At 48.5% G+C, this 19,351-nt stretch overlaps 1 protein-coding gene across 3 annotated transcripts; it reads right to left on the bottom strand.

Moving 5' to 3' along the window:
* Positions 1 to 1,202: 1,202 nt before the first annotated feature.
* Positions 1,203 to 19,102, bottom strand: CMBL (carboxymethylenebutenolidase homolog). Of its 3 annotated transcripts, none has more exons than XM_081274465.1 (6): positions 18,868 to 19,091; positions 9,798 to 10,068; positions 7,846 to 7,953; positions 6,085 to 6,227; positions 3,279 to 3,370; positions 1,203 to 1,896 (listed from the first exon to the last, which is right to left on the bottom strand). In XM_081274465.1, the coding sequence occupies exons 2-6, from the start codon at positions 10,010 to 10,012 to the stop codon at positions 1,717 to 1,719; spliced, it is 738 nt and encodes a 245-aa protein (XP_081130591.1). In that variant the 5' UTR covers positions 10,013 to 10,068; positions 18,868 to 19,091; the 3' UTR covers positions 1,203 to 1,716. The 3 variants fall into 3 exon arrangements, with proteins under 3 accessions (XP_081130591.1, XP_081130590.1, XP_081130592.1); XM_081274464.1 differs by having other exon boundaries at positions 9,798 to 10,030; positions 18,868 to 19,086; XM_081274466.1 differs by lacking the exon at positions 7,846 to 7,953 and having other exon boundaries at positions 9,798 to 10,030; positions 18,868 to 19,102.
* Between the last annotated feature and the right edge of the window lie 249 nt (positions 19,103 to 19,351).

Raw genomic sequence — 19,351 nt, 5'->3', positions numbered from 1 at the left:
AATGCAAAATGTTTTCTCATCCCCATTTGGTAAGATGTAAAACAGGCCCAGAAAAGTCAAGTGTAGTGAACTTAGGATTTTATGTTGTCTCCACATCTGCTCTGTGTAGATTCAATAATCGACCAGAAGCCAGGCTGGGTTGCTTTTGACAATTTCTAGTGCTTCATCCCCTGATTCCTCAGGGTGGTCATTCTGGACTTATATCTCACACAATCACCTCCTGGTGATCAGCTCCCTATGGGACAGCTAGAAACCTATGTGACACCTCACTGACTCCTACACCCCATGTGAACTGTGCACATGTGCCAGTAAGCTGTCAGTCAAAATTCGACCCCACACAACTCAAGCCTGTTTGCTCTAAATCCACCAGTTAGAATTCCCTGTGAGAAGCTGCTTGGGTAACACTGGAACCCCGTGAAGGCTTCAGCCCACAGGCTCCTCACCAGCTCTTGTGATCTGCACTGGTTGGCTGGGCATGCATGTCCTGGACGGCTCCCCACTGCCTTCCGCTCTGCGAGGCATGCTACCCCTGTTTCCAGGATCTGTTGGTAATGCTGCTTCTGCTATCCAGTGCTTTATTGAACAGTTCATTGCCTCTGTCATCTACTGACTGAGCCTGACTGCCCTCTGGATGAGCACTCTCCTTCCTAGAGGAACACCATCTCAGTAGTAAGCAGCAGGACACTGTCATGTGAGAGCCTGAGAACACAGGTCAGACAGGTATGCATGAGGTCATCCAGCAAGGGCACAGGAACCTATCTGTAGTCCCTACTACTACAGGCTGAGACAAGATGATCACTTGAGCCCAGGAGTTCAAGGCCAGCCTGGACAACACAGGAAGACCCCGTTCCCACCCCACCCCCCCAAAAAAAGTGTCCTGTGAAGGGCACACTGAAAACATCTGTGACCAAGACCTCTGGAGCTGGGTAGAGTTTATTGCCACTTCCATGAAAAAGACCCAAGACCAAATTAGAAAAACAACCCAACATGTCATTTGCCCCAAGTCATAACAGTCCTGAGGAGGAGCAAGTACACACTAGGGACTTCACTCTCCACCATCACAGTTTGCTAGCCCGGAAAAAGATCCACATCACAGTAAGCCCCAGCCCCAGGGTCAGGAAACCACTGCCTAGAAAACTGCAGGATGGTTACTCTACTCCATCATTCTGTTTAGAAATAAACTAGGCACAGAGAATCAAGAGTCTAAAGCCAGCCAAAGTCAGTTTATTAGCTTGATATAGTTCGATCCATGGGAACATTTTAATTATAACACTTCTCATTACAACATAAATGTGACAAATTCAGTTCTCTTAAGAAAAGTCCAAGTGTATCTTACTCTGCCCCAGCTCACAGTTAAGTTTCTTCACACCTTAGTCATTTTAAAGGATGTGTTCAGTTAAAGACCAGAGAGGCCCCACTTGTGCTCTCAGCTGGTTCCCTGGAGAGCCCAGGTGTTTTCTAATAGCTAGGGTATTGATCATTCAGATTCTCCAGGTACAGAACTTTTTTTATTTCTTTTTTTTATTTCATTTTTATTTTTTATTTAAACATGTTAAAATTATTTTCATATATTAACATTTTCCACTGAATGTATTTTAGATTATATAAAATAAATGTTGGAATCCTGAAATTATTTAAAGTAAAAAAAATCAAATGGTAAGTATTGGAAGGCAACCGTTTGGATGAGTCTTGTTTTGAGAGTGTACCTGTTCACTACTAAATGTACTTGTTCAGCCACTCAATTAAATTCCTTCTCGCCTCATCAATGTAAGGCTTGTCAGCAGGTAGACAATCTTCTTTCTTTCGATGCACAAAACCATGGGTTTGCCCAGAAAATGTTTTAATTTGATATTCAACCTTGCAGTGTTCTTTCAACTTCTGCGTCAGCAAAGAGACCTGGTATGCAAAACATTTTTGTGATGACGTGATTTTAACTTGTTAGCAACATTTTTCATTCTCTAAATCTTCAGTGAGTGTTCATAAAAGAGATTTTAACATCAATTCTTTAAATTGTAAAGGGTTCCACAGCTATTCTAAATTTTAACTATAATTTATAATTAACACAATTTTTGCTGCTGGCAAAGATTTTGGAGCAATATAAATATGATACAACAGCAATTACAGGCTTATATGGAATCATGTCCAAATAAACACATCATGAATTGAAAATGTGGGAGGCTAGGGGTAGAGTACAGTGGTGAAGCATTTGCTTGGCTGTGCAATGCCTGGGTTCAATGTCCAGCATCAACCCCCCACACACACACCTCAAAAAAATGCATTGAGTACACCTGACCTGATGCCCAGCCTGTCTTAGCAACACAGGGCACACCATGCAGTGTTGCTCTTTTCCCCCTCTTAACTGCAGGGCTAACCATCCCTGTCTACCCTTACAGAGGATCATGCCACATATTGCTAGCCCGGAAAAAGATCCACCTTCACAATTCAAAGAACAGGTTGTCATTTTCACACCATCTTGAGTTGAAAATTCCTAAGGGAGACCACCATGAGTCAGGGACCATCTGCATCTAAAATCACTTGCATTAACATATCAGTTACTACTAATAATTGGCAAATGATGGCTTTTGAATCATACTTCTGCTTTTTCTTTATCAATTTACTGGATCTAACACATCCATCTTTAAGGTAAAATACCTTATGGTGACTCAAGGGTCACCATGGAGTGGTCAGAGGCAGGACCCATTTCTTTGTCCAATGACCAGGCCATCTGAGAACACTTGATGTCATGTTAAATAAGCATATTTAAGGAAGTTACAATTAATCCTACTCATGTGTGTGTGTGTGTGTGTTGGGGAGGGTGTACTGGAGATTGAACTCAGTAGTGCTCAACCACTTCGACACACCCCCAGTCCATTTTTGTATTTTATTTAGAGACAGGGTCTCATTGAGTTGCTTAGCTCCTCAAAGTTGCTGAGGCTGGCTTTGAACTCACAATCCTCCTGCCTTAGCCCTCCTTAGCCACTGGGATTTCAGGTGAGCATCACCACATCTGGCATAATTCTACTTTTTTTTTTTTTTTTTTTTTTTTTTGGTGTTAGGGATTGAACCCAGGGCCTTGTGCATGTGAGGCAAGCTCTTTACCAACTGAGCTATATCCCCACACCCACTACTCTTCATCTCTGGTAAAACTCATCTTTTAAAAATGTCTATGTTGGAAAACATCTGGAACAGCAATTAATGAATGCTTTGAGACTTCTCCCTCAAAATGTCAAGACCTGCTCTGAAACACACAAGTGAGAAGAGGAAAGGTGCCAACTTACTTGCTCCAGGGGAATCACAGCATCATTTTCAGCAAAAATGAACAACGTGGGGTTCTTCAAACTGTAAATATCTTCAGAATCCTTGACGATGCCTGAAAGATGGGTTCAGGGGCATGACACTATGATTTCCACAGTCACGCCCCAGAAAACTGCCTCAATTTGGTTTGATTATTCAAAGTAAAAATGTATTTGGGGGGCTTTGTTTATTTTTTTGGCAGTTCCACAGTAGTGGCCTGGCCTACACAATTAGTGTAACAGGGGGACTCGTCCAGCCAGACCTGGCCCTCTGGCTCACTCACTAGAAGTGAAGCCATCAAGGTGTGGAATCAGGCCTTGCAGGCTGCTCCGTGAAGACACAGAGGGTCTAACGAGTATTCCTCCCGGGATATTCTTGCACAGAAGTGAGAGCTGCCAAACCACTGTTCTGGAAGTTTCCCTCTGCCCACCCAAGTTCCACAGGTTCTGACTTCAATGCACCGGGTGGTTTGGAATGGGCAAGCCCACCGCCTGCGACTGCCTGGTCCTAGCAAGTCATTCTCTGAAAAATTAGTTTTCCTCCTTGACTCAGAAGGTTAGAGAATTGATCAGTCAGAAGCATGCTCTGCCCAGCCCAGGGGTTCTAGACAACCCCCAGGAACGCCCGCTTCTGTGGAGAAAGAAGTCAACCTAAGTTATCATTTTAAAAGGGAAAAAAATAATCTTTTTCAACTTCCTGACAGCAGCACAGCAAAGCTATGTGGCTGGACAGCAGCTGAAAGTCCCCTGGACTCGCCCCCACCAGGCTCAGCAGCTCACGTACCTCACAGCAGCAGCCAGGAGGTGGCGCCAGTGAGGCGTCCACACAAGCACCTTCTGCTAATTCACACAAAGGTACCTTTGGGCCTAACAAGAGGTGCCCCGGTGCTCTAGCCCAACTGGTCATTTACTGAGTCTGCTTTCTTTTGTACAAGTTAATATTTAAAGAGTTTTTTTAAATGCCAAATGTAGGTGAAAATATTACAGTGAGGAACCATTAAGCCAAATAAGAATCATTGGTACAGGTATTACTTCATGACACTGATGTAAAGAACTTGGTGACACACTAGTATAATTTGATGACTTACTAGTCAAATTTCCTTGTGTCTTTATATTTTTTTTCCAAAATGTTTTAGTCTCAATGCTTTTTTGGGTAGGAGTGGGGGACAGGTACTAGGAATTGAACTCAGGGGTGCTTTACCACTGAGTTACATATCCAATCCTTTTTTTATTTCATTTTGAAACACAGCCTCATTGAGTTGTTGAGGGTCCCAGGAAGTAGCTCAAGCTAGCCTTGAATTTTCTTTTTCCTTTTTTTCTCTCTCTCCTTTCTTTTTCTTTTTTTCTTCTTTTAGTACTGGGAATTGAACTCTGAGCCACATCCCCAGCCATTTTTATTTTTTGATTTTTGAGACAGGGTCTCACTAAGTTGCTCAGGGCCTTGTGAAGTTGCTGAGGCTGGCTTTGAACTTGTGATCTTCCTACCTCAGCCTTCTCAGCCGCTGGGATTACAGGTGTGTACCACCGCACCCCACTTGGCCTTGAACTTTCTATCAGTCTCCCAAGTCACTGGGATCCCAAGCGTGCACCACACACCCCGTCCGTTCTGAGTGCTTCTGTAGCACATACTTGGCATGTAGTGTCTACATACAGACACAGTGCTTTCATTTCCTTGCTATGTTAACTCTGGTTTGTTTTGACTAAAATGTAGAAGCTGCTGGGTCAAATGGCAGTTCCATTCCCAATTTTCTTAGGAAACTCCACACTGCTTTCCATAGTGGTTGCACCAATTGCAGTCCCACCAGCAATGTATGAGTGCACCTTTTCTCCACACCCTCACCAACATTTATTGTTGCCTGTATTCTTGATGATTGCCATTCTGACAGGAGTTGAGATGAGATCTTAGAGTGGAATGCAGGAGGCTCACTCCCTAGGATACCTGTGGTTACCATATTACAAACCTACAATCTCCAAAATTATTTTCAAATTTTTAAAGGTTTTTTTTTAAAGCAAGGTCTTGCCATGTTACCTAATCTATATATATTTATATATCTATATCTACATACAGATAGATATAGAGATATAGATATAGATATAGGTATATAGTGGGTAGACACAACAATTTGTTTTTATATTTTTACATGTGGTGCTGAGGATGGAACCCAGTGCCTCCCACGTGCCAGGCAAGAGCTGCACCCCTGAGCCCGAGCCCCTGCCGCAGCCCCAGCCCCTACCTCTGCCTGGCCCCTGCCCAGCCCTGCCCAGCTCCTGGCCCAGCCCCAGCCCCTGCCCTGCCCAGCCCCTGCCCTGCCCCTGCCCCTGCCCAGCCCCTGCCCAGCCCCTGCCCTGTCCCTGCCCCAGCCCAGCCCCTGCCCGGCCCTGCCCCGCCCCTACCTCTGCCTGGCCCCTGCCCAGCCCTGCCCAGCTCCTGGCCCAGCCCCTGCCCAGCCCCTGCCCTGCCCCTGCCCTGCCCCTGCCCTGCCCCAGCCCCTGCCCCAGCTCAGCCCCTGCCCCTGCCCTGCCCAGCCCCTGCCCTGCCCAGCCCCTGCCCTGCCCAGCCCCTGCCCAGCCCCTGCCCTGCCCAGCCCCTGCTCATTTTCACCCCTGAACTCAAGCGCTCCTCCCACCTCAGGCCCGCGGTCAGCACCGGGCACCGCCTGCCCATCTCAAAGCCCATGTCTTCACGGGCCTGGCCTCACACCACGGGTTCTGGGCTGCACCCGGGGAGAGGCCTGTGGCTACCGGGGCACAGGAGTGCGCCCACCGTCCCCGGACACCGAGGCGGACTCACCGTAGACGGACACCCCCGCCCTGAGTTCTGGGTACGTCATCATCACGTGGTGCACGGCGACGCCACCCCAGCAGAAGCCCACGACGCCGACCTTCCGGGCCTGGCACTGGTGCTTCAGGTACCGCAGGACAGCGTCGAACTCTCTGGAACGGAGAGAAGCTTTCAGGTCCGGGTTACCCTGGGAGCCTGGCAGGGCCGGGCGGGGGTGAGCGGGCAGCTTCGGCCACTGTCATCTGAAGTTGCCCAGGGTCCCCGCTCAAGAGCCCCAGCCTCAGCCCCCTCCAGCGTGCACCTCCCCCGGCGCCCCCCAGCCCAGCCAGGCCTGTGCACTGTCCCCCAAACACACGGCCTCGGGAGAGAAGCTGCTGTGTCCCCCCATCTCCACTCAGGGAGCTGCTGGTCTGACTGCGCCGGTCCCACGGGCTCTCTGATCCGACACAGGCGTCCTTTCCTAAGACCCACCGCTCTGCGTCGCCCCTGCCTCCTCTGCCCAAAGAGCCGAGCTCAATTTGGAAAGCCACCAGGGCTATTTAAGATGGCCCTGTCTTGCAATGGTTCATTTTCAAAGTGCAGCTCCGGGTACCAGGCCAGCCCAGAAAGTTCTATCGGATCTGATGGGAAGAAGTGCTATATATTTATGATTTTTTTTTAAAACAAAAGAACAAAGCAGCTCTGTCACCGCATTCTTTTAAACACAACGTATATTTGAGCACATTTAAACGGACGCGTGACAGCCTGCTGTGTGCATTCAGTTATCTTCATAACATGACAAGAGCAGTAATGAAGTCATTCTGCAAAATAAAATGTAACAAGAAGGGCTGGGGAGGTGGCTCAAGCGGTAGCGCGCTCGCCTGGCATGCGTGCCGCCCGGGTTCGATCCTCAGCACCACATACCAACAAAGATGTTGTGTCTGCCGATAACTGAAAAATAAATATTAAAATTCTCACTCTCTCTTAAAAAAAGAAAAAAAAGAAAAAAAATGTAACAAGAACAGTTTGGGCCCTTCAGGTTTTTTACTTTCTTGAATGCTTTCATTTTAGGAATGAATGCCTTCATTTGGGGAGATGAGAAGGAAAGCATTTCTATAAATATTCTTCTACTTGGGTGAACACTGGATGCTTTTTGCTGCTTAAGAATCCAGCTGTGGATGAAGTACCCCTCCATCCACACACATTAGAGGGCTCTGCCCTCGGTTCCAGGAGTAGAATAGGTGAGCAATCTCCACAGCAGAGCAATCTCCTGGCCACAGTTATTACTTGGAGGAAGACCTTCTGATCCAGTCATAACCAAAGAGACAAAATGAGGCTTGCTGGGTTGTTGGGAGAGAAGCAATGGAAGGTTAGAGCTGCTGCAGCCACTTTGCCACCCAGAGGCAAGAGCTACCTGAGAATGAAGCCAATACCTACCTTTTCTCAGTTCTATAAAACAGTAACTCTCATGACTGCTTAAGCATTCAGGATGGGTTTGTTATGGATGTAAATGAACACCTGATGGGACACAAAGCTTCTGCCCACCCCTTCCAATCCTCCCTCTGAGAAGGAAGCCCCTGCACCTGCTGGGGTGGCCGGAGTTCTTGTCGGCTTTACCTCCAGCTCACACACTGCAGCAGATCCAACCTTCTGCCTTTATGCTGTAGGACGGACCCTCTGGACCAGTCACTGAGGTCCTCCGGGGAGGAGGGAGGACTCGAGGCCTCTGAGGCGAAGCCAGGCCCCTCTCCCCTCCAGCTGCCCCCGTGCGCCGTGCCTGCGGTGACTCACCTATCGATCTTCCTGGCATTTTTTGTTTTCAGCCACTCGGGGAAGGTGGCCCAGTCACCAGTGGGGCTCCACGGCTCTTGCCCCACAAAGAAGTCGGGGACGATGGTTCTGTGAAAGGTGGATGTCAGTCAGCCCTGGGTTCACAGTGGCCTGGACGCAGCATTTGTTTACGTTTCTCTAGCCACTTTCTCAGGTGGCAGCTCTGGTCACAGAGAAGGCAAACTGGTGGCCACAAAGGCCAACTTTGATTGCAGCAAAAAAGGCAACTGGTGCCAAGTCCCAGTGTCTCAGATTTCACAACTGCAGGCACTTGGCCTCCCGTCGGGGAGCCACCCGCCCTGGGCAGGACAGGGCCATTGGGCACTCCCCTAGGACACTCCAGCACTAGACATGAGGGCCTGTGGCTGGCAGCTGGGGGGGGCCCCTCCTGTCCCCACCCCCAGGGCTGCACCTCTCTGCAGGGCCAGGAGCCCCCTGGACTCCCCCACTGGCCTGGGACACGTGGACCGCATGGCCAGTCACTATGAGCAAGCAACTTCCCAGGCCTCCACCCAGGCTCCAACAGGACACAGTTTCCTGCCCAGAGAGTAAGGTCCACCGCGGGTTCTAGAAGAGGCCAGACAGGGAGAACAAGCCAGGTTCCAGAGTCCAGGTCGTTCCCCCCCATCAAGCCAGGAGGGACGGAGCCCTTCCCAAAGTCGGGAGGTGGCCGTGGTGGAGGAACCCAGCCCCTCCCGCAGAGGAGGCGCAGCCCCAAAACCTGGCTCAGGAAAGTCCCACTCAGGTGTGACCCACCCACTATGGTGTGACCCCCAAGTCACTGGGCCACTCTCAGCCTCTCTCTCTTGATGGACCAATGGACGGCACCCTGCGCCCCAGCCTCTGAGGAGAGCCTGGAGGGTGGAGTGAGTGGTGTCAATGCGAAGGTGCCTTGCAAGTCACCGACAGCCTCGCTGCTCCGACTCCAGCTAAGGACACCCGCGGGACTCCAGGAGCCCCGAGCCCACTCAGCCCCGTCAGCTGGCTCTTGCATCAGGGTGCCCATGACTGCAAACCTCCATCTATGCCCTGGTGTCCTGATCTGCCAAATGGCCAGGGGACAGTCCTCCTCAAAGGGCTGCTGGCAGGACTGGGGGCCCCGCTCCCGGTCACGCCTTTGGCACTTCTGCCTAAGCCAGAGGCATCAGGACTGGCCGCTTATCGTCGGTCTTGCCCTAAAAATTGAGGTTGCTTCATCCTCCAGGGAGTCTGGGGACATGAATGGTGACATCTTTTCATGCCACAGCAGCTGTGGTTCCTTTTAGTCAGTTTCTCTACTGAGGAAAACAAGGTAGGTTCCCGTCAGCTCGGCAGGCAGCCTCTCCTTTAGAGAAAACAAAGCCATCTCATGGTGTCCCCAGCTCAGGGCCACTGGGCTTTCCGCTCTCTGAAGCGGGAGGAGAAGGATGGTTCTACTCATCTGCATACTTTCCTGAAGCTTCTACCAAGGGTGGCCATGGCGTAAACGCAGAGTGATGAGCCAAGTCTCGCTGTGCTCTTTCTGGAACCCAGTCTAATTCGGATACAGCCAGGAGGGGACACGCTTGGATCAGGATGAGCCTGTCCACATGAAATCTGACCCAAGGCTGACATGCTTCAGGGGCCAAAAAATGGGTCCATTTCAGAGCTGGGTTTGTGTGCAAAGGTGTCCTGTCCTGTGTGTGGTGAGAGGACCCTGTCCCAGAGTCTATAGGGCCAGGAACCCCCAGGAGGACCGAGGCCCAGGGACTGGGGTGTCTTCCACGAGGCAGCCGTTCAGGACCCCTTGGCAGCTCCCCTCCCCTCCACCACCGGGAGGAGAGGAAGCAGAGAGAGTGAGGAGAAGGATTTCGCTTTTGTTTCTCTTTCTGAAGAACAAAATGGACCACAGAAATTTACATAAATTAAGCAAAGGAACAGGATTTTGTACTCACGTGTATCCGTTTCTTGCAATCAGGTCAGCCATGTACCTGGTGTTGGGCAGCTGCCACCCGAATATGTCTTGAATGACAATCACGGCTTTGCCTGCATCGACTGGGGATCTGGTGACATAAGCCTTGATGTGTTCGACTTGGACTTCCTGCCCCATGCCTCCATACTCTAGTCTGTGACCAATGTCACAGGGGCAGGGATGAGCTTCGTTAGCCATCGGAGACCTCAAAGTCAGCTACAGAGAAAACACGGTGTAGGCTGGATGGTTCAGATCTAAAGATCACAAATAGTAAACAATAATCAAGAGTATTGGAAACAACCAGGCATGGTGGTGCACCCTGTAATCCCAGAGGATGGGGAGGCTGAGGCAGGAGGATTGCAAATTCAATACCAGCCTCAACAGCTTAGTAAGGCTCTAAAGCAATTTAGCAAGACTCTGTCTCTAAATAAAATAATAAAAAGGGCTAGGGATGTGACTCAGTGGTAAAGGGCCCCTGGGTTCAATACCTGGTACCAAAAAAAAAAAAAAAATTACTGGAAAACATTATTTTAAATCCATCTGTGGTATTTACTGTAAAAGAAATTGATGCTGCTGGGTGTAGCGGCACACCCCTGAATTCCCAGTAGCTCAGGAGGCTAAGACAGGAGGATCACGGGTTCAAAGCCAGCCTCAACAACAGCGAGGCGCTCAGCAATTCAGTGAGACTCTGTCTCTAAATAAAATACAAAAACAAGGGCTGGGGATGTGGCTCAGTGGTTGAAAAAAAAAAGGAAGAAATTGATGGTAATTCTGGCTCTGGCAACATAGAAGATGAGGGCCCAGGAGGAGCCATCCCTATTGCAGACAGTAGAAATGCCAGATTGAATATAAACACTAATAACGATAAAAATGGCAGAGCTCACAGGAAAAGGGGTCCCCAGGGGCCAGGGCTGGAGAGGAAACTGAAAGTCACACAGCAGATGGTAAAGCAGCACAGTGATCACAGGCACAGAGCCAGACAATCAGGGACTTAGGATTGGTGTCCAGTGAGGCCCAGGACCACCCCAGATGGGAATTTGTAGCCAGGACACACCTCTGCAAGGTCAAGCCCTGGAAGTTCACAGGGCGGGAGGTCTCAAAACAAAACAAGAAAAGCTCTATCAACCAGGATCAGAAAGGCAGACTAGACGCTCATCTCACCTTCAGCTCTGAGTGGAAGGGGACAAGCACCCCCACACTAGACGGGACTTGCAAAGCAGGCATACTTAGCAGCCTGAGAAACGAAGGTGACAGTGGCCCTGGGCCAGGAAGCCGCTGGAGAACCTGGCAGAAGCACACCAGACCCACTTCACCGTAAGACGGCCACGGTCCAGGCGGAAGAGCATTGCTCTGTCCAGGAGGGGAGCTCCGTAAATACTACCCACAGAAGCCATCCAAAGAAACAAAGACCAGATAGAACAGCCCAGTGAGAGGGGGTTTGAAAGGAGAGCAGACCCACAAAGCTTAAAGAACAAAACAGAAAACTTGCTCACCACCACAGTATGGAATTATGTAGCTGAAAGAATCCAAATAAATGTAAACATGTTAACTCACTCATCAAGACAGATTCTCATGCTGGATTTTTTAAAATTTAGTGTTCCATCAGAAAGAGGGAGCTAGGAACACTTAACCCAAAGATATAGGTAGGCCCGTCACTAACAATTAGCCAGCAAAGCCTCTCCAAGCAAATGTGAACACTTAGCAAACTACCTGCATACTAACCACCGAGCCACATCCCCAGACCTTTTTTTGTATTTTATTTACAGACAGGATCTCACTGAGTTGCTTAGGACCTCACTAAGTTGCTGAGGCTGGCTTTGAACTCATAATCCTCCTGCCTCAGCCTCCCGAGCCACTGGGATTATAGGGTGTACCATGGGGCCTGGCCAAAATGCAAGTTTCAACAATGATTTTACATAAAAAAAATGTTCTACATGTATAAGGAAATCATAATAGAAAGTCAAAAAGCCTAGAACTGAATTACAAAGAAAATACTACATAGCAAAAAATGATAAAAATCAATACTTAGAGAAGTCTTTACAATGTAGATTACATATATTAGACAAGAGGAAAAAAATGAAAATAAACTAAGCATCAAGAAGTTAAGAAGTGGTGCATGCCTGTAATCCCAGTGGCTAGGGAGCCTGAGGCAGGAGGATCATGAGTTTAAAGCCAGTCTCAGCAACTTAGCAAGGCCCTAAACAACATAGCAAGACCCTGTCTCAAAAAAATAAAAAGGCTAGGGATATGGCTCAGTGGGTAAGTGCCCTTCGGTTCAATCCCCAATCCCCTGCCCCCCCAAAAAAATGAGTTAAGGAAAATAATTGAATAAACCCTGTCTTAGTGTATTCATCTTGTAACAAAATACAACTACGTAACTCATAAACTGAGGCGTGGTTCTCCTAGTTCTGGAGGCTGAGAAGCCAAGAACAAGATGAAGGCAGGCTCAGAGTCTGGTGGGGGGCACTTTTTGTCTCACAGTGGGTGCCTTCTCCTGTGTCCTCACACCATGGAGGGAGGAGGCAGCTCCCTGGGACCTCTTTTATGAGGGCGCTAATCCCCGTCATGAGCCCTCCACCCTCATGACCTCTGCACCTCCCAGAGGCCTCCCCTCCCAATATCATCATCACCTGAGGACAAGGGGTCCACACATGAAGGGGTCCACACATGAACGAGGGGGGGGGGGGCACCAGCATTATTCAGACCACAGAGAAAACAAGGACATGAAGACATGCATTGGGGAAAATCCAAAAATATTAAAATTGGCTTCCTTGAAGAGTCATGAACTAGGCACAGCTCCAGCCCCACGAGTTAATCAAAAGGAAACAATGAAAAACACATGGCAACCAGAAACCAGGTCCAAAAGGAAAAGTATCTGAAGATGCTCCGTTGAGCTGGGACACCCAGCTCAGGGGCAGAGCACAGGCCCAGCAAGGCATGGCCCTGGGTTCCATTTATTTACGTAAGTAAATGGATACATAAGATTTTTCTCCTGTGGGGGCTGGGGTTGTAGCTCAGTGGTAGAGCGCTGGCCTAGCCTGTGTGAGGCCCTGGGTTTGATTGTAAGCACCACACACAAATAAATAAAGTTCTATCAACTACTAAAAAAAAATAAAATGGATTTGTCTCAGAAAAAAATTACTATGAACAACTTTAGGCTAATAAATTTGAAAACACAAAATTGACTAATTGGTAGCATAGCAAATATGGGAATATTTCTCACCTGTTTTATATGCCTAACACCAAAACTCAAAATGTAAAAAGAAAAAAAGGCAGTGAGACAGTTCTAGATTAAGAGACACAAAAGAAAAACAAATTCACCTAGGTCGTGGTTCAGAATTAAGAACAGCTATAAGAGACACACAAAGACAAGCAGGAAAGTGAATATGGATGACAGCTCTCATCACTTTATACTATGCATTAGTACCCATTTTATTTTTATTTGTTTGTTTTGTACTAGGGATTGAACCCCGGGGCACTTAACCACTGAGCCACATCCCCAGCCCTTATTTGTATTTTACTTAGAGACAGGGTCTCACTGAGTTGCTCAGGGCCTTGCTAAATTGCTGAGGCTGGCCTTGAGCTCTCAATCTTCCTGCTTTGGCCTCCTGAGCCATGGTGCCCATCTTGGTATCAGTTTTATAAGGTGTGATTAAGGTGCGGTGACCGTGGTTATATACAGGAATGTTCCCACTTTAAGAAAATGTTTGCTCTTAGAACTAAGAAGCAGAGTCAGCCGCTCAGGGTGAGAGTGGGACTGGCCCTTGAGAAGGGAGAGGCAGGGACCCAAGGCCCAGAGAGAGCACGTTCCCCAGCCAGGGCCGCCGTGGGGCCAGACTCTGCGGGTTCTGAGAGTCCTTCCAGGAAGCACTGCGGATCCACAGTGGGAGGGTGGACTGGCCAAGGCCACGGCGCACAGCTGGGAAAACAAATCACAAAGGATCCCAGCCAACCGCAGCCAGCAAACCTGTTGGAGGTCAGAAACCTAAGCAGGAAAGAACTGAACTGTTGGGAGGAGATGTAGGAGAACTCCTCTTTGCTCAACCATGAAGTGAGGCCCAATTTCTTAAAGGAGCCCAAAATAACATATGCCATAAAGGAAAGGATTATTTCTTTTAAGTAAGATATTGTAGAAAATTGAATACTGATGACTACAGAAGGACCCTGGGAACTATCGCCAGCCGTGGCAGGGAGGAGGCTGGTGGGAGCTACGCTGCAGGATCCTTGTCTGTTGTAGATACATCATCGTGATGAACGGGCAGCTCTCTGGGATCTGCCTCACAGTGGGGTGGGGGCGGGGTGGTGATGCCCGAGTGCTGACAGTGAGGCCAGGAGCATCCCCCCCAAACTTGGGATCTTCCACCAAAAAAAAAAAAAAAAAAAAAAAAAACCTTGTAAATTTTCATCTTGATAACTAAGACAATGAGGTGAATAAGACAATAACAGTTACAACAAGATAAAAGACTTCCTAAACAAATTGGAAAAACAACATAGACTAGGATAAAATATTACTTTTAAAAAACAGGAGACTTAGGGCTGGGGTTGTAGCTCAGTGGTAGGGCACTTGTCTAGTCTGTGTGAGGCACTGAATTCAATTCTCAGCACTGCACATCAATAGTAAAAATAAAGGTCCAGCAACAACTAAAACTATTTTTTTTTAAAAAAGGAGACTTAGAATACAGATAAAATACACGAGGTATTTTTAGCAAGGCATGGTGGTACATGCTTTTAATCCCAGCCATGTGGGAGGCTAAGACAGGAGGATGGAGGCCAGCCTCAGCAACTTAGCAAGGTCCTAAGCAACTTAATGAGACACGGCCTCAAAATAAAAAATTAAAAAAGGGCTGGGGATGTGGTTCAGTGGTTAAGCACCCTGGGCTCAGTCCCCAATACCAAAATAAAAGGAAAAAGAAAGGGGTAATCTGGACACAGAATCACACTGGAGAGAAGGCCACTTTAAGACAGCGATAGAGTGGAGAGAGGTGTCTACCACTCAAGAAATACCAAGGACTGCTGCGTTGAAACTGACAGAGGCAAGGAAGTGCTCTCCCCCATGGGTGTCAGAGACAGCATGGCCCTGCTGGCATGGACTTCCAGCCTCCAGAACTGAGAGAATGCACTTCTATCCTCTGTTTTGAGGAAATTTGTTACAGCTGCCCAGAAAATAAATCACATGTCAGAATGAATGAACTGCATTTATATTTACCAATATGGTGTCTCAAAAACAAGGCTATGTAAGAAGATAACAGGTATTTTGATGCTAAGTAAATGTTAATGACAAAACAATGTATATATTATTAATAAATATACTGTAATAAAAATGTCATGCACAGGAAAGAAACCAAGTGGTTGCTAGGCAGGAATTATACTTGCTACATTGTATCTCCTTAAAAAGCTTTGACTTGAAGTCCACAAGACAAGATGGTATCTTTTAAATCTGGGTGAAATGAAAATGGGTGGCTGTTTTATTATTCCCTGCATTCATTTTCCTGAACATTCTCAGTGTTTCATAATTACAAATGGGATACTTTTTTTTTTTTTTTTTTGGTACCAGGAATTAAAGGGGCACTTAACCACTGAGCCACATTCCCAGTCCATTTTATTTTTTTACTTTGAAATGAGATTTCACAAAGTCATTCTGGGCCTTCCTGAGTTGCTGAGGCTGCCTTTGAACTTGCGATCCTCCTACCTCAGCCTCTCAAGCTGCTGGGATTCGAGGTGTGCACCTCCGGCTGTGGTAACTAGATTTTACAAGAAAATAAATTAATAAGCAGTTATTCAACCAAGGAAAAATTGCCTCTTGTTTTCTCGGTTTTGTTTTTCACAAGCTCCTATGGAACTATTATTAGGAAGAGATGTCTCAACAGTTGAGCAGCAGCCCGGTGCACATGGGCTGAGTTCTCACCTGAGCTATCCTGTGAGGACCTGGGACGACGGGAAACACCGGCTGTTCTAAAGCAGCCTCTGATATGAATCGTTTGCTGATCTTCAGTTGTTGTCCACGTTCCAGAAGAAATTTTTATAGCCAAAGAGTGGCCTTCTAGATGGGTACTTCAAGTTGACTATTTCTCAGAAGGGGCAGCAACCGGGAGAGGGCTAGGTGTGCCAACTGTGGCAGGCTGGACTCTGGCCCAGACCTTTCACAGCTGCTAGCCCGAGCCCATGTGTTGGGGCCAAGTCCTGTAGCAGAGTTGCTGTGGACTGGGCTGCCTGGAGTCCCAGCAAGTCCCAGGGAACATGCCTTTGACTCTCCGATAATTGTATGATAAGTACATTTTTCTGTATATGCCTTCCAGGATTTTTGCCTCCCCCCCATGATTAATTTCTGAAAAGATAATTTCCAGAAAAAATGTGAAACCGTCACTCTCATACAGATGGTCAAGCTGGGTGCGATAGTGGATACCTGTAATCCCAGTAGCTTGGGAGGCTGAGGCAGAAGGATCATGAGTTCAAAGCCAGCCTCAGCTACTTAATGAGGCCCTCAGCAACTCAGAGAAACTCTGTCTCTAAATAAAATACAAAAAAAAAAAAGAGGACTGGGGATGTGGCTCAGTGGTTGAGCACTACTGGGTTCAATCTCTAATGCAAAAAAAAAAAAAATCAAGATTACAAATTTATATGCAAATAGAGACAAAACAGTCTTCCAGAGGAGGAAGTCAATCAATTCTCTACAAGTCAAGACAGATTTTACAAAATCTATCAGTCTATCAGTTACACATGACCTAGAAAGAGTTGTGAAATGATCTGAGTACAATGAGCAGGTCTAGAATCAGACAGCCCAGGAGGGTATACTGGTGATACTTTTCCACTGAAGCAGTTTCTCCTAGATGTTACAGGGTCTCCATAGGAGCAATATGGCCAGTACAGGGCCAGGACTGTAGCCCTGACATGCACAGTGGGACCCTCAGTATGACAGTCCTCATGTACGACAAGGAAGACGTCTCTACTGCATGCAGGTGTGTTTAGGGCCACACCCTAACCACCCTGATATCAGCTCTGTGGTCTCCACTGGCAAAGCCTACAGGAGTCAGGGCACTCTTGGTAGCACCAGGGATGGCTAGGACATGCCCCTACAGAGGACACCTTATTGCACATTCTTTGGCAAGGTCCCCATGGCTGGCTGCAGAAAACACATGATTTTCCCATAAACATTCATGCAAGATGCCGCATAGATATGAATGATCACAGGCCCACTCACCCACAGAGTGGTTCCTGTGGCCCCTTCATCTCTGCCTCACACAGTTCCCTCCTCAAAAGTACAAGTCAAAATCCACGGGGATCTCTGTTGAGGGTGTGATCTGCAATCGCCTGGGCTCCAGGTTCTCCCCCCTCCTCCTCCTCCTCCTCCTCCTCCTCCTCCTCCTCCTCCTCCTCCTCCTCCTCCTCCTCCCCCCTCCTCCTGTACCTCCCTGGGGCATCCCTGATCCACATACATTTGCACTTCTTGACTTCTTTCTTGAACAAGTTAAGACATCTACCTGTTTCCCTCTTTAGTGAATAATGAATAAAATACAGTCTTCACCTGTGCTGCCTTTTATAGCTGTATGGAAGAGTCATAGATTTTATCTTTTGCTGAAAATTATCTTTCAACAGTGTAACCAAACACCAGTGGAAATCAGAAACGGGTAGTAAAGAATGGTCAGCATGTGCTTTTCCTGCCATGGTACCCCAAGGATTTAAGTCACTCAGAAGTCAAACTTCCTCACATAATGAACAACAGAAATAGAGAACGAACGATTTTTTTGGGTGGGGTGGTCGTTACTGGGGATTGAATTCAGAGGCTCTTGACCACTGAGCCATATTCCCAACCCTATTTTGTATTTTATTTAGAGACAAGGTTTCACCGAGTTGCTTAGCACCTTGCTTTTTCTGAGGCTGGCTTTGAACTCACAATCCTCCTGTGTCAGCCCCCTGAGCCACTGGGATTACAGGCATGTGCCACGGGGCCTGGCTAGAAAACGGATATTTTTACCAACAAAAATGAGACTGTAACAAGCAAAGAACTCAAGAAATAAAGTGCTGGGCGTTTTAGAAATTGAGAAACAGAAGCCAAGTGTGCTGCAATAGGGAAGCAGGATTCACAAGGACATGGGAAGATAATACAGAAAGGCAGAGTCCAACAGGGAAGGGCTGGTGTCTTACTAGTTGAACATTGTAGGAACTTGCAGGGCAACTGATTTCCAATCTTTCAGGGGCAGGGCAGGGCAGGGCCAATACTTATCCTTAGGTGACTGTATGAAAGTCAACTCCTCCAGGTATTGACTTTTTCAGTAATCGCTCTTGTATTTTGCTTAGGGTATGTGATTTCCATAGCATGGATTAGAAAGCTACAGGGGCTGAGAACACACGGGCCTCAGACCTGCCTTTTCTCTCGCTGTTCCCAGGCCTAGACAGGCTTCCTCAGTTATGTGCAGGGCTCATTTCTGACCACCTTATTTTGCATGGGCTCTGAAAACAACAGGTGGCCGTTTCCATCAGCAAGTGGACATAGAGGGCAGTACCCAATGTTGGCACGGCCTGGGTCTCACCCAGGGTGTGCACTGTACTATCTTTTCTGTCCAGACCTATCCAGTATCCAGGATGTCTTCCTCTTAATGTGACCGCGCCTCCTCCTTTGTGCGCACGTTAAGGAAACATGGATAGTGAGTCCATGCAAATACGCTGTTTCTCCAGTTTTATATTCATAAAAACCATACGACCAAAATGTCCAACCTCAGGGAAATAGCTGCAAAAACAGCATTCAGCGGCACAGAGGAGCAACTACTGACGCTGTCTTCAATGGCAATAACCAACACGAGTTGGTAAACAGTGTGATTTCCCTGCGTTTAGGTGCAGGGCCAGCCACCTATGGGAAATGTGTCGCCGGTGACGGCGGGTTTAGGGCGCTGCTTCTTTGGAGGGACAACGTGCCACTTTAAGGAGAACCCGCTTATGAAATGCACTTTGATAAGGTCCCCACCTGCGCTACGCGAAGCCCTCTGCCACAATGCAAACCCACCGCGAGTCCAGCGGATTCTGTCCCCGGGGATTCTGTCCCCAGCGACGGCACCTACCTGGCGGCGCGGCCTGAGAACGGCCCTGCACCCGGGAGACCGCAGCAGGAGCCGGAGCCCAGGGAGCCGAGGCCGGGAGAGCCAGCGCCGGGACGGGGAGGAGCCTCGGCCCCGCGGGAGGCCGACGCGGTGACGGAGGGCGCCGGCCTCCCGGCGGGGCCGAGACTCGACCCGGATTCGTGGGCTCCAGGGACAGCCCGAGCCGAGGGAGGGGACAGGCAGGAGGCCGGGGGCACCCGAGCGGGTGGGGGGAGTCGGGGGAAGAGCGTGGTGCAGGCAGGGGGAGGGGCGCGGGCAGCGACACGGGGCGTGGGGGGGGCGACGAGGTGTCCCCAGGGCGGGAGGCGGGGAGGCCCGGGAGTTGGGAAGTGTGTCCCCAGAGCAGGTGGGAGGGAGGAGGTCGGGAGGCCCGGAGGAGGGAGACTGACAGCCAGGGACGTTTAGGTAGTGCCCAGCTCCTGAGACCTGTAACTTCTCAGTTGTA

This window comes from Spermophilus citellus, assembly GCF_964194105.1.
Source record: "Spermophilus citellus genome assembly, chromosome: 1".
Lineage (NCBI taxonomy): Eukaryota > Metazoa > Chordata > Mammalia > Rodentia > Sciuridae > Spermophilus > Spermophilus citellus.
The sequence above is the reverse complement of the archived record's forward strand: the minus strand, read 5'-3'. Positions and strand labels throughout refer to the sequence as shown.

What these genes read in the sequence shown, in the direction of transcription:
- CMBL (XM_081274465.1), bottom strand. Translation starts at nt 10,012, where the DNA reads ATGGCTAACGAAGCTCATCCCTGCCCCTGTGACATTGGTCACAGACTA. An exon ending in ATTGCAAGAAACGGATACAC is followed by an intron (nt 7,954 to 9,797) that starts GTGAGTACAAAA and finishes CACCTTTCACAG; the next exon opens with AACCATCGTCCCCGACTTCT. An exon ending in GGCGGGGGTGTCCGTCTACG is followed by an intron (nt 3,371 to 6,084) that starts GTGAGTCCGCCT and finishes CCCATCTTTCAG; the next exon opens with GCATCGTCAAGGATTCTGAA.